The 15,718-nt window shown below is 39.2% G+C and overlaps 1 protein-coding gene across 1 annotated transcript in view; it reads left to right on the top strand.

Moving 5' to 3' along the window:
- The window catches only part of MAN2A1 (mannosidase alpha class 2A member 1), a 151,543-nt gene extending 140,108 nt beyond the window's left edge, over positions 1-11,435 (top strand). The window contains exons 21-22 of the mRNA XM_083151681.1: positions 8,021-8,125; positions 9,499-11,435. Of these exons, the coding sequence (XP_083007807.1) occupies positions 8,021-8,125; positions 9,499-9,651 (258 nt within the window). The 3' untranslated portion in view covers positions 9,652-11,435. The remainder of the gene's footprint in view (positions 1-8,020; positions 8,126-9,498) is intronic.
- The last annotated feature ends 4,283 nt before the right edge of the window (positions 11,436-15,718 follow it).

Below are 15,718 nucleotides of genomic sequence, written 5' to 3'. Positions count from 1 at the left end.
TAAATATTAGCTTATTTTAATACATGTTTAAGCCCTAAACAAACTAGTGGATATGCAAGACAACAGGTATAAACCAATAAATCGTGCGCTGATTTAAAGCAGCTTAGGGTGCATAGACAATGAAGAACCACTTCACATACAAATACAATACCAATCGGTGTCTGATGTTCCCAGAGCGCTTATTGTCTACCAAAAAAGTATACATATCCTTTTGGTACGAGTTTACTATCTTGTTATCCCATATACATTGTTCTAAGTGAAACAGTATCACACTATTTTTTGTTCTATTTTCTCTTCTATTTTTTGGGTCATTGTACTTGACTTGAGAGAAAAATCTTCTATTATAAGCGCTCTGGGAACATCAGACACCGATTGGTATTAAACTAGTGGATATGCTCTATGATCAATATTGGCAGTGTTACCCTCGGAGCTCCCAGGCAAATGATATTTAGTGCAGGTGCTATAGAGTTTTTACAGTAGTGTGCAAATACAAATCTGTCCCCCATACATAGTTGCTGTAGTCGCACCAAACAGCCCTTCTCTGTGCACCAGGTCCCGTGTGACTTTGCTTTCTCCAGGCGTCTTTCCCACGTTTTCAGTTTCTGAATCTGTACACTTAAGGTGCCCATACACAGTTCCTACTTTTCTGGGACACAAGTAGGATCGGTTTTCCCTTGAGCTCCCTGGGCGGGCTCCATCCGACGGGATGCGGTCACTAGATAGACAAGCATTAGGTCGACATGCATGAAGGTCGACAGTCAAAAGCTACTAGAGGGAGTTAAAGGGAAATCTGGTGCAATACATCGCAGGTGCTAAAAAGCACCCGCGAAGTGCCACTGATGGGCCGATTCTGATTTACCTCACGTGCTGCACGTAGGATCTCCAGGATCCAATCTGATGTGCACACAATCGCGCATCGGATCAGATCAAATATCTGATTTGGCCAGTTTTCATACGATATGTTGGGCCGAGCAGTCAGGAATCTGATGAAACCAGGCCAAATCGGACCTGTGTATGGGCATTTTAAGTGCTGTCGTTTAGCAGCCAAGGCTTTTTTTTTTTTTCCGCATTAAGTTCTGTTGCTTTTTAGTTTATAGACCCTTGCACACCCTAACCTTACGTTTTATGCCTTTATGGCACGTAGTGAGTCTAGGTAAATGAGGACTGTAGAATTATTAGAAGAGATTCTGGCGAACTGATACAACTTATTTGCGCTACAGATCAGCTGGAGAAATAAACATAAATGGTGACCCCACACCAGGATATAACAATACAAAAAATGATGTGTCTAAGACACATCCAGTTGTGTTACATTCTCCTGCGCTCTGTACTGGATAGAGGACTGTTACATCCCTATTGGAGAGAGAGAGACTCCTCTTCTCCACCTCAGAAAGTCTCGTGTAGCTGTACACAAATAAACCAGTCTACAATCCCTTCACCACTTCATATCAGGATAGTGAAAAATACCATACAGTACATCCCTTTCCAGGGATCAAACGACTCCTCTTCTCCACACAGGTATACAGGGGGGTATTCAATGTCAGGGGTACGGCTGTCGAGCAAGCTCGACAGCCCTGCCCCTGTCGGAATCGGTACATCTGTCAGACCAGACTTAGGTCTACAGTCATTAGGTCGACCTCGGAAGGTCGACAGAGTTAAATGTCGACATGGGTTTAAGTCGACAGTCATTAGGTCGACATGAGGGTTTTTTTCACTTTTTTTTTTTTTACCCGAATGTAGACTAAGTTGTAGTTGAACCGCAGCCCCTTGCATCGCTCGCTTCTCTCGCAATGCTTCGGGCACACTATTTTATTCTCCCACCATGCCCTAGTGGATGGTAGGGCATGAAATACCGCCTGTCGGCACATGTCGGCTCAAAAAACAGTGAAAAAACTCATGTCGACCTAATGACTGTCGACCTAATGACTTTCGACCTTGGCCCATGTCGACGTTCCGGGGTCGACCTAATGACTGTTGACCTAAGTGTGATATGACAGTCTCCCCCCTGTCCCGTTCTCGCTTTGCTCGACTTGAGCTCGGCGGTTGGGATTCAATGTCCCGGCGAGAAAGGGGCGTGGCTGTGAGTTGATGGCGGAAATAGACGAGCTCTGGCCGTGATCTCCCCTATTTCCCAGTTTTCTCGGCAGAACGAGTCCGACAGCTTGTGATGTTGGGCTCGTTCTGCCGAGAACCCTTGTTCAATGATGTCGGGGAAGACCGCATTGAATAGGGCCCCGCAGCCATCTCCCCCGTCGGGAGATGGCTGCGGGAGCACGACCATCATTGAATAATAGACATTCAAGGATAGAATATTGGGATTCACAAATCAACCAATCATGTAGCCAGTACGATGTTTTTCACATATATGGAAAGGAAGTAAAAACCATATAGTGTAACACTGTAGAATTGTCTGCTGTTTGGCTTTTTTCCCCCTTTATTATTTGTTTTATACTAAATTTTATCTTCTGCTCATAAAATGTTTCTTTTCTACTTTGGGAAAATCTGCTACTTTGTATATCCATCACCTGTGAAGTGTTACATAAGTCAAGGCGATGCCTTTGCACTTTATTTTGCCAGAGCCTAGAGAGTTCTGGTTGTACAAGTTCTGGCAGCAGAGCAGAATTACCCATCCTATTTCCTGACAGCCAAGTTGGAATTGCTCCCTGATGTTATACGATTTGTCCTGACAGCTACATTGTAATTCCGTACATGAATACTTGGTTTATCTAATCTGGAGTAATAGACAAATTATGTGCCAGTCTCCTCTTCACTTGATCAATCTTGCCAGTGAATTTTGATGGGTACCTGCGTCATAAATATTGCTGATAGGCATATAAAATGTAATTGTCAAAAAGAGGGGAGATAAAACATTACAGCTGTTGGATCTACAGACTGTAAAGGTGCAGGAAAAGGTATACATAGAAATGTTCTTTCACCACTGTAAAGGTCTTTCATTTTGCTATGTGCTGTTAATAACTTTTTTTATTTCATGCTAATTACATTTTGTTTTCAACTAGGATATTGGCAACTTTGTTCATTTATTTATTCAGTTTTTGTTTTTGGATCACTCCTGGTGTTTTGTGCATCCATCTGAAGCTTGCTTTAAATATGGGCAGGTATAATGCAAACATGCAGACAGTATTGCAGAGTACTCTAGGAGGCATAGAGAAGTTACGGGTAGCAGTATAGTCTCCACTCTGTTAGTGAGGGCAGACCTGCAGACAAGAGGGCCGGGTCCTCCACCCGCTCAGAGTACTGATGGGAGAAAGATTGTGACCCCAAGTCTATTGCTATAAAAAATTTAAATTGTAAAGTTCACTTCCACTTTTAATAACGATTTATAGGGAAAATCTTTCAACATAACAAATCTCGCCGGAAAACCCTTTATTGTTCACTCCTTTGGATACATGTCCTCTTGTTTTTGTTTTTTTTTAGGGGTATAGTATATCTTACGGACGATCGTTTCTATGCGAGGGCATGAAAGACCCATGCAGGCTATATACTATACTATTCTCCCTCTATGGGGGTCGTGGACCCCCACAAGGGAAAATAGCCTGGGTAAGTCACGATTCAACTGCTACGGCTCTGACTGTAGGGATTCTGATGTCTGAGAAACAACTGTCGGAATCCGGACTGCCAGTTCAGCCATGGGGCACCCGCCAAAATGCCCAGTCTTCTTGGAATCTAATAAACTAATTTGGATTTCAGTATCACATTTAGGCAAATTAAACCTAAAGGAGATTTCCTCTCATGATGATCCCTGGATCATTCTTAATCTCTAGTGTCAATGCCCTTCTGTTATTTTATCCTTTCGCTACCTTAAACTGTTTGTTGTTTTATTTATTTTTTAAAAATAGAGCTACACACAGCAGCATTTACCGGCCTGACCGATCTACCTCTGACAACTCTTCCGGTCAAGGTCACTGCCTAGGTGTCAACCTGATCTGTTCTGTGTTCCCCACATTAAACATGTTCTCAAATCTTATTATGTACAGCTATTTTAATGTTTACAGAATAATCCCAAAATCTATTAATTCCTGCACTTCATTTCCACATTGATCATTTCATTTGCCTCCATACCGTATTCCCCTAAATAGGCGATAAACCCTTTAGCTATCAATGGCTGAACTGATTTTTCTTGCAAAACGTTCTTTTGCTGCTCTGTCATTTGTTTATATCTTGTTGAGTCCAATATAAAATACTTCTATTAACATACTAGACTGTAAGCAAAACTACACCAGTATACAGTACATCTCTATTCTAGATTTAAGATTTCCCCAAGCCACCCCCACCATTCTGTAGAAGATCTGTCTATCATCGAAATCCTTCTCCCATTACCACTTACATTATTTTTTTCCAGGCTGTACCCACTCTGTAGAATTCCCTTCTTTGCATAAGACTTCCAATTGTAAAGCGCAACGGAATATACTGCGCTATATAAAAAACTGTAAGTAAGACTTTAAGCACCTCTGGAGGGGTGGGGATTATTCTGGTTGGTTTGCAAAAGCAAACTCCGTCTTAATGGACAAAACCATGTGCACTGCAGGTGGGGCAGATGTTACCTCAGAGAGTGTTACATTTGATTGAGTTATTTTGTTTCTGTGCAGAGTATATACTGGTTGCTATATTCTTACACTGCAATTTAGATTTCAGCTTGAACGCACCCCACCCATTAGTAGCTCTCTCTGCACATCTGCCCCACCTGCAGTGCACATGGTTTTGGCCATTAAAAGGAGTTTTCTTTGGCAAACCAACCAGAATCACCCCCCTGGTCTCCAGACCATCAAGTGGTCCCTGAAAATTGACCTATTTGTGCAAACTTATCAAATTCAGAACCACCCGCTTACACCTCCATAAGCAATTCTTCCTAATTCCTTCCCCTGTATACACTTCAATTTACTTGAGTTCTATCTATACTTGAACCAACCATTTCCGGCCAAACTTGGTGCCAACATTGATGTATAATATGATCACATAGCCCACAGAGTGCTTTCTGTATGTAGGGTGTGTAGCCTTTGGCCCTTATTCAGATCTGTTAGCAGTACAAATTTGTTCTCAAAATGGGCAGTACCATGTACACTGCAGGTGGGGCAGATGTAACATGTGCAGGGAGAGTTAGATTTGTTTGATTTATTTTGTTTCTGTGCAGGGTAAATACTGGCTGCATTAATTTTACACTGCAATTTAGATTAAAATTTCAACACAACCCACCCAAATGTAACTCTCTCTGCACATGTTCCATCTGCCCCACCTGCAGTGCACATGGTTTTGCCCATTTTGAGAACAAATTTGTACTGCGATCAGATCTGAATAGGGGCCTTTATGTGTTCTATTCCTATTTCCCTAAATAATGTAAACTTGTGAGCAAAGTATTCTACTATATTTCAGTACCCAGCCTTGTTATATGATGGTGTTTCTAATTGTAAAGGACGCCATATGCTAGCATTATATAAATAGTATGGCACTAGAATCACATCCTAAATGCATTCACTAATTTTTCTCAGATATATTCTTTATACTATTGTAAACTACCGAAATGTAACATGGCTGGCCTTAATTAATTAGTTGTGTGAATGAGAGCTATAAAGTTTAATATGCGTATGTACAAAGCAACAGAATTTGATGGCAGATCGCAACCGCTTGGCTCATCTGGTCTGCTCTTAGCTGCGTATTCATCAATCTGCCTCTAACACTCATAGCATTTATCCATTGTGCTGCAAGATGTGATGGCGGATACAATAGCACTGGAGCAATTCTGTATTGCTCAGTAGATTATTTGTCCTTGCCATCCTAATGGGGCATACACACAGGGTGACTTAAGCACAGATCACTCAGCATACATGCAATTCACCAGCAATGTTTGCTAAGCAATCTGTGCAGAACACTGTTCTTTGGAGATAACACTGGCGATTTAATTAGATTTATACCGCATGCAGTCTAAATGTAGTCCGACGATGACAACGTGCGGAACCGCAGATGGCCATCGTTGAGGGAGCGGTGTATAAAAACGGAGCGATCCGTGCTTCATTTCTAAGCGATCCAGTGAAATAACTTGGAAATAGCCCTGGAATCGCCCCATGTGTATACCTCAGAACACCAGCCTATTCCACGCCACTTTCCAGTGGTGGAATTTTACGCTACTAGGCATGATTCGGCAGTTACAGTAATGCGCATCCGCGAACTGTGCAGCTGCTAATGAATGTTAATGTATGTGCAACTATTACAGTAATGTTAAGTAATAGACCCTGCATCTCCTTTTGGAAACACTTCTTCATTTTTGTCTCTTGAAGCACATGCACTGTGGACATGGTCGTGCTCTGCTAAACATTAAAACTCCAGTCATTACTTATCACAAAATGTTTGCGTTAAGTATAATTAATCTAGATGTAAATGCAATGAGCTGGCAAAAAAAAGGTTAAATCAACAGTCCGGTTGTTCAGGTTCATGCATTCCCCAACGGAAAGCTTTAATTCTTTCACATAAGCCTTTTTAATTGCTCCTAAACAATGTGACGGCTTCCACTAATTAGTGTGCTTTGTGTAGTCTGTAGTTAAAAATTCACTCTTGTGTCTTCAATCAAATAGGGACAGCTTCTGAACACATTTTTTGGTACTTGTTTCCTAGCACAGCGCCCTCTAAGCAATTTGCTTAGTGGGCTATTCTGCGTAGTGAAATCGCATCGCATGGGCCATTTTAGGGCCGTGCGATGTGATTTTCCTATGTAATTTATTCACTGCTCTCTCAGCCCCGGGCAAACGCATCTGCCGCAAAAATCGCATGCGATTTTTAATCGCATGCAAATTTTAATCGCATGCGATCGCATGTCATTTTATAGGGTGTTTGATGGCATGACATTAGGTATACAATCATATGATTGTATGTCCCAAAAAATAGGTTTAACGCAACCCGAAGCGTGGCGAGCGCAGCGGAACGCATCCTCCGACTTTTTCATTACCCCACTATCCATTTCGGCGTGGAGTTGATTATATATAGTGTGGCGAGCCACCGAGCCCGAAGCGTGGCGAGGGGACACGGAATACATGTAAAGTAATTTGCGTCCCCTCGCGGGGCTCACTGCGCTCGCCACGCTTCGGGCTCGCTGCTCTCGCCACACTATATAAAATCAACTCCACGCCGACGTGGATAGTGGGGTATTTAAAAAGTCGGAGGACGCTTTCCGCCGCCCCCAGCTTTTAAACACCAATTGCTCTCAATGGCCGTTGTATTGGGACAATATTCTAATACTGATTTGTGAAGTACATTGCCCTTTACAGTTGGCAAATAACTCCTAGGGATATATTTACTACGGTCTGAGTTTTTAGAACAGATGTTGCCCACTGCAACCAATCAGGTTTTACTTCTCATTTATGTAGCACATTCTAGAACAGATGTGGTCAAACAGGTTGTCTCGACCCACCAAAGGTTAATTTTCCAGACCACCTAGCTGGGGCACAGGTGTAGTCATTAAGGTCACATTTTCAAACATGTGCTGCTTTTATTCCTAAGAGAAACATTCTACAAAACCACAGGTGGCCTGAAAAACATGACTTGTTTGTAGTTCTGGAGGACTTGTTGGCCACACCATCTGCAGAAGAAAATAGCTAGAATTTCAGCTAAAATGTCCCCAAAGTGATTTTCCAGAGAAGCTTGCTTTGAACAGATTGTTTTGCCAATTACCGTATAGGCAGCTCTCCCATTATGTCCAGGAAACTCCAGAAAATTGGGTAGTTGTCTGCTGAAAGTCTGGCAATCTCCCTATAACACTCAGAGAAATTATGGTATAATCCCAGTGTGGTGAATCTGTTCCTCTTGCCTTGACCACTGTGGTAGGCTGGACATTATTGCAGAAGTTGCGTTATTATTTGTAGCTGCACCCAGCTTGACAGAGCCACCCTACAAATCTCATAGATTGGTGGGAGGTCTGTTATCTGAAATGACTTGTGCAAATAGAAAAAGATGATTAAAAAAAATGATAATCATAAATCACTTTCTGATTGTTCTGCTATATTCCTACTTTAAGGTGGGGCCATCAGAAGAGGCGGCTCTTATTCTCCACAGAAAAGGATTTGACTGCAAGTTCGCAAACAAAGATCTTGGACTATATTGCTCTACATCTCAGGGAAAGGTATTTGAAGAGAAAATAATGGTTTTAGGAGCAGATTTATTAAGCTTGGAGAAGAGATAAACTGGAGATAAACCGGAGAAAAGGTAAAAGGAGATAAAGCATTAGCCAATCAGCTGTGTTTGAAAAAGACAGTTGGGAGTTGATTGGCTGGTGCTTTATCTCCTTTTACCTTTTCTCCGCTTTATCTCCAGTTTATCTCTTCTCCAAGCTTAATAAATCTGCCCCCTAATCTTATATTTTATGTAATTGTTGAGACCTGCCATTCTGCATCACACCTGGATTTTGCCGGTGTCATTGCCTTCTGAGGTCGTGCTTTTTAAAAAATATTTTTGTAAAACTGATCACACAGATGGAGCTCATTTGATTTTGCTTTCTGAATGAGCCAGTGCCTCTGGCCACACTGTACTGGCATAAAACATGCAGTGTTAATGCTTGTCTGATCTATATGAATCATTAATAGTTTACCAGTGGGCTATGTTTATATGTATGTTTAAATAATATATATTGATCTATTGTGTGTGTGTGTGTGTGTGTTCCAGTCTACTGTGCGTACAATTAAGGTGCTCTCCAGATTTTGTGAACACAACTTCTTTAATTATTGGCATGCCTTTGTGCAAATCGAGAAGAAGCTTCTCAAGGCTTTATCACATGCATGTATACTAGTTAGAAATAGCTTAAATGCTTCAATACTATACCGTTATTCCACACACACAGTAGACTAAAACACAAAACTAGAATACCTATCTGAATGGATCCATGAAGAGCACCCCAGTGTGCTATATACAGTATATTTATTTTTACTTGCATGGTATCTCAGCCAGAAGCAGATTGGAAAGAGATCAAGTGCCAATCAATCAGCTCCGAACCATTTTTCAAAACTGCCTGTAACATGACAGTAGCTGATTGGCTGGTACTGTCGCTCCCCATGTTCTCTCTCAATTTATGATAATTCTGGGCCCCAGTACTCTTACTGCATTGAGGATCTTACCATATAATTATTGATTAATTATTCACCTATTCGTTTCTATGTGGTATTAAACCATAGAAGTATTTTTATGATTTTAAACCAAAGTTGTTTTGTTTTTAATTAACCTTTGTAATTATGCGCAATTAGGTGAATTTATTTATCTGCATTTAAGATCATTGTCTGAAACTGAGGGGTAGATTTATTAAGCACGGTGAAGTGTCTGTTTTTTATCACCGGCCAATCAGCTCCTACCTGTCATTTTTCAAACCAAGCCTGTAACTTCAGAGTAAGGAGCTGATTGGCCGGTGATAAAAACCAGACACTTTTATCACTTCACTAAGCTTAATAAATCTACCCCTGAACGCTTGAAGTGGTAAACTGTAGCATTGTCTTATTTTATTTTCAGATTCCAGTTCATCAGTTTTTTAGTGGTTTCAAAGTTGAGAGCCTGAAACCATCCAGTTTATCCTTAATGTATTCATCGTCGGACACACTCAATTTAAGTGCAATTGAAATGACCCCCATGGACATCAGCACATTCCGAATAAAACTGAGATGAAGTTTGATAAGCGCAACATGCAATAAAGAAGCACATTGTTACGCCAGCTTCTGGACACTAATGATTTGCTTTCACGATTTTCTGTGGAAAACCCATCAAAGGAAAGCCATGTTTCTGACAACCATCTGTTCCATAGTATATGAAGAATAAATTTCACTTTAGTTTTTTTTTTTTTTGTCCTGAGAGAAAAGCTAATCTGTTTTCTCAGGGTTATTGGGTTAAAAATTTGCTTCATGTTTGTCTTTTTTCTTAATTTATAAAATCTAATTCTGCAAATGAAGAAATACAGTATGCTTAAGAAGTTCTATTCAAACAGCACTTGATTTACACCTGGGCGTCAGATAGTTTGGATTAACCCCTTCAGTGGCAATCTTGAGAATTTTCCGGGCTGTGCCTCAGTGCCCAGTCTGGCAAGTCCAGAGAATTCTTGAGATTGCCACTGTTTAGAGCCGGGCAGTGCTGCTGAGTTCAATCGCTGAACTCAGGCAGCTTCGGTGCTGCCCGGCTCCCTCCCTTCTGCCACGCCTCCTCCCCCTCTGGGTTTTCTATTAAGGTCTCCGGTGCCGGCTTATGACAAGCCGGCTGCCGGGAGCAGCATTGGGGCACAGGGCTGGGCAGTGGCTGATTGACAGTTCAGCCGCGCTGCCCGGAACCGGAGAGAGATTGGTGGGGGTTTTTTTAGGGAGCGCTCCCCATAAAAAAACTCACCATGTGGTGAGTGCTCCCTAAAAAAAAAAAAAAAAAACACCACTGAAGGGGTTAATGAAAAGTAAAAGGGGCTCAATTAATGGTTCTTGCAGTATTGCAGAGTAACCATAGTAGTCTAACAAACACAACTAAATCAGTCTGAGGATGCTAAATTGTTGGGGTTATGGGTTACGCAACAATATTGCCCTTTGTGCCATAATATTGTCCCACTGTCTTTTTTTTTTCTAGATATTTTGTATAGAGATTTGAATTAAATGTGACCTTTCATCCAGCTAGGTTTTTAATATATGATGTTTAAATATAATAATAGATCATTTGCCATTTATTGTAAAAGAAACCATACATTGTTTTGGATTTATGTTTTGGTTCATCTGTTATGTTGGATATAATATTTTTTAAAGTCAATGGTCAGAGTTATCACAACTGTTTAGTTGTGATTTGTGTTGAACTCAAAATCATTTACTTACATAAGAAGTCGCTTACAACAGAACTTTAAAAAGTGTTAACAAAATATTAAGGGAAATGGGACATCATAAAAACAAATCTAAGAAAATATTTGAAAACATGATTTGATTTTGTTTTTAGACAAATATGTGCAATCTGTATTCTTTTCCTTAATTTTTCACTTCAGTTTTCGATCTCAACTGTTTAAAATCACTGGACAGCAATCAAGTTTTACATTTTACTTTGGGATATGTGCAATTATTGCATTGATTTTGAATATGTAGATTTAGAAAATCATAAAATCAGAATAATTTTGTCTGTTTCCTTAACAACTATATAAAATGTGCCTTATTTTTTACAATTCTTAAAATTTTTATTGACAAATCCATTGTTTTTTGAGGGGATCAGTGTCTAATTAAAGTTGAATTTTTACCTTTTTATTTGGCATTATCTACAGACGCTACACAACCGCATTTGTGTAATGTTTTGTAGGCTGAATGTATTGTGTTACAGCGAATTCTGTGGTTGGCTGACTGTTCCATTTTGTAAAACGCCATGTTAAGCCACAAAATTATATAGTTACATTTATGCCAAGGAAACTATTATTATTAAAATTATATTTTTTACAATTACCAACTGCTTTCAATATGTGACATAACATGTGCTGTGTCGTCTACAACATAAACCCTGTCTGGCTGTTGTAGTGTAAACTTTATATACTAGGCCAGCCACAAAATTTAAGCATATTCTCTCTCTGTAGCGGAATATTTCACTTTATTATTACATCTTGTGCATTCTAAAAGTTTTGAGAGAAAAAATCACAAATCTGCAACTTCAGACAGTATTTTTCACTGTTGCCCTTTCCCCGTCTGTATCTGCAGCGTTTGTAGGTGGGCAAATTTGAAAAACGTTTTTATCCACTTAACTCATGTCGTGCCATATATAAATAACCGTAAGATGAATACCGCATAACCTGTATGAAGGTCAGACTGCAAATGTTTTGTCTTCTATCTTTTGGTGGGTTGGGATAAAAATCCACCCCCCTCCCACTTGGGTTCCAAGTTAGACAGTCAATAGGTCTGCCCCATATGGTTCAAATGATTAAAAGGTTGACTGTGTTTTATGACATAACAATGATCGGCACAATATTTTTTTAGGTTATCAACTTTTGCTTAATTTACTGTCCACATGCACAACAATTGGGAATCGTAACCTCTGACAAGCCTAGAGAGCCACCTTGCCCAAGGCAAGGTGAACTTCAATATTTGCTCTAATCGTGGTCATAGACTGTGAATACACAAATGTTGGAAAAAAATGTGTTTTAACATTTTGTACCTATCTACTTCTTGCGTGTCGACAATATGGGATCAACGTACTGGCTGTCTAATTTGAGTTATGTCGAACTTCCAAATTGTTTCAAGTTGTATGCTTGAAGTCAGTCTGTCTGTCTCTCTCTCTCTCTCTCTCTCTCTCTCTATCTATCTATCTATCTATCTATATATATGTATGTATGTATGTATGTATGTATGTATGTATGTATGTATATATATATATATATATATATATATATATATATACTGCAGCCTTTACAGAGTATAGCAAAATATTTAGTTGGCATCTTCTAATGAACATGATTAAAGGAAATAATCCTGGTGTGGTGAGAAATGTTTACAATATCAAAGAGGGGGAAGGCTGAGGACATGGAGAGAGATTTACTAAAGCTTGAAGAGAGATAAAGTACCAACCTATTGGCTCCTTTCTTATGCATGAGCTGGTTTATACTTTGGCATATGTTGGTCGATGTTGATCAATTCTTAATTGATGTTCGGCATCCATTGCTGTAACACAGATTTACTAAAATTTTAAAATGAATATAAAAAATTAAACTGTCAGCAAATGTGTGTTTTAATTCTGGAAGCTCATCAGTCATTAAAATCATAATTTTTTTAGTTGTCCAAAATTGACCTTAAGGGTGAAACTTAATAGGATGAGAGATTCAGAAAGTGAGAGATTTGGTAAGAAATCTCCAGGGTTTTTTTGTTTTTTTTTAAAGCGGCAATTATTTACACTTCAAAATCAAACTGGTTTTGCAGTGTAGATGATTGCTGTTTTAAAAAAAACCTGGAGATTTCTTACCAAATCCCTCACTTTCTGAATCTCTCATCCTATTATATTTCACCCCAGATGCGCGCGCTTCCTCTCTCTCTCTCTCTCTCTCTCTCTCTCTCTCTCTCTCTCTCTCTCTCTCTCTCTCTCTCTCTCTCTCTCTCTCTCTCTCTCTCTCTCTCTCTCTCTCTCTCTCTCTCTCTCTCTCTCTCCCCCCTCCCCCCCTCCCCCCTCCTTTGTTAAATCTTCCCTGTGATCACAGTCGACAGCTGGACATACACCTAAAGATATATTGTCCAATCTGGCTGGATGAAACAAATATCTGGAATTGTATGGGAGCAAATGGCAATTGACCATTTACTACAAAATGCTAGATTGCTGACAAAAAAGGTCAATCAGACAAATTGGGTTGGAAGCAAATTGTCAATTGTCATTTTCTTCCATACATTACCAGATTTTCCTTCCAACTGGCCACAATGGACAATACATCTTTAGTTGTGTGGCCAGCATTAATCAGGAACAATATATTTCAATTGTCATTGGAAATTAATAGTAATTTTTCACTATATTATCTGGATTCTAGGTACATATTCAATAAAGAAATTAGTTTCAATCATGATTACTCTTCTATCTTCTTGCTACTATGGAATTCATTAGACATTCTGGCTCCCATATTTAATAATTAAAAAAATCTTCACTTTCCTTAAAAATTCTATCATGCTGTTTTTATTTTTGGTCTGCATTTTTTTTTAAATTGATTAAAAACCTTTTGATATTTTCTCTAATGGTTTTTACATATGAACTGAGACTTGTAAAATATTAAAATTATCTTTAATAAATGTCTGTCTCTTGATTTATTGATGCATTTAGTCTTTGGAAGCAATTTTGCTTTATATCTTGTAAACAGTGCAATAAATCAAGTACTCTGTTTTATAGAACAATTCTAGATGTACTGTATAAATAGTAATAATGTTTATGGAAGGCAAATGTATTCTTTTAAGCAAGTCAACCCTGGTTTTGTAATCCTAACTTTGGAAAATAACTCAAATACTTTAAACCTCTTATGACCTGTGTGTAGAACATCTGAGCAGGACTTGTAAACCCCATGGGTCAAAAAGTGCCCTGCGCCATACAACTGAAAACGGGAGAGAGATGACAATCTGTCCGTGCCACCCAAACATAGGGGAAGCCGCCATATGGGCATACTGGCCGCCAACATCTCTGCACAGGTGTTCATTCATTTAAAAAAAAATGGTTGCTAAAGTTCCATTTATGTCCTTAATTGTGGCTTTGAATATGAGCAGTTGCTTGCGGCATTTATTTTCTATACATTATTATAGGATCCATTCTTGCATAGTTAACTGTAAATACAGCTTTATGGAGATACATGTGTTTTGCACTTTAATGTGCAATTATGCACTTAATTTTGTAGTTAATTGACTTTAAACTGCTGAAGTTAAATGTGCACTTATTAGTGTGTACTTAAAGTTACTAACAGTCATGTTAAAAATGTAAAAACGCTGAAAATGTACCATTGTCTATTACAGGGAATAAACATTTGTTAGTGGCACAAAGCTCATTAAGGTGCATAATTTAAGCTTGTTTCTTGCATACCAATTTATCATTTAAATTTGTTTTGCATAAATTTGTAACTTCTGTGGAAATGTAGTATGAGCATTGGTTTCAAATTAAGTTAATGCTTCTTCCAGCCGCATTATAAACTCATCATTATTATTAACCAAATACACTTTTCAAAACTATATATAAACATGAAATCTGGTCTAACATTGTATGTTGGTCATTTTGTTGGCGTCCAAGGTTCAGGGCTATTTAATAAGACTGTTGGTAATGCATTCTGTGTTACAGTGCACACCTCTCAAAGTAAGTAATGATGGAAGATATAAAAACAAGTTCTCAAAATTCAGCTTTATATACTGTATTATAATTATCTTTCTATGGTGTCACAGACTTCTGTTGATGATTAAAACAAGTTATATCACATATATAAACTGTGGATCTATGTGTATAGGCAAACCTTGAGCCAGATAAATAGCTCATATATGAAACCAATACTGTACAGGCATTTCAAAACAATGTGGCTCTTTGGCAGAAAGAAGGATTCCTTTACTATACCCACTTGGTATTTTCACTACTGCTTATTAGAAATACAAGGGGAGTCCGTGAATGATGCACGTTCAGCTCAGTGCAGATGAGGCATGAAGTGTTAAGCGGAAAATCATGGCGTGTTATTTATTATAATTAGAGATGAGCTCAGGTATCCGAACAAAGCGGAATCCGAATCGCTCCGGACACATCCCGGCTCAACATTTGCAAGCCGTCCTCGCGAATTTCCGGCTTTGTTCGGAAACCAGAGCGCGGCCAAACACAGTAATCTTGTGTTGGATTCTCGTGAGACGCAGAGTCTTTGGCCATTTCACACATGCTTCCACAAGCTGCACACAGCTGTGCAGTGCAGGGTTCTGGGTGTGTTGTGCAGAGGGGTACAGTACACAGGCAGGCTGTCAGTCAGGTTTTCATTTTTTTTCTTCATTGTGGTATGCTGCACTGTAATCCAATACACCATATACTACTGTCAGAAGTTTTGTGTGTGACTGTTCTGCCTCCACGCAGTGTTATACAAGCCTCGTCCATAAAAAAAAAATTATTTTGTGTGTACTGCACCCCAATAGTATGCACGATAAGTTCCGTGTGTGTGATTGTTCTGCCTCCACGCAGCATCATACAAGCTGCACATTGCAAAAAAATAACAGTAAAAATGTAAATCTATTTTTCTCTTTATTGTTTGTGT

This window comes from Crinia signifera, chromosome 1 (genome assembly GCF_055691185.1).
Source record: "Crinia signifera chromosome 1, ASM5569118v1, whole genome shotgun sequence".
Lineage (NCBI taxonomy): Eukaryota > Metazoa > Chordata > Amphibia > Anura > Myobatrachidae > Crinia > Crinia signifera.
This window is presented reverse-complemented; position numbering and strand designations above follow the sequence as displayed.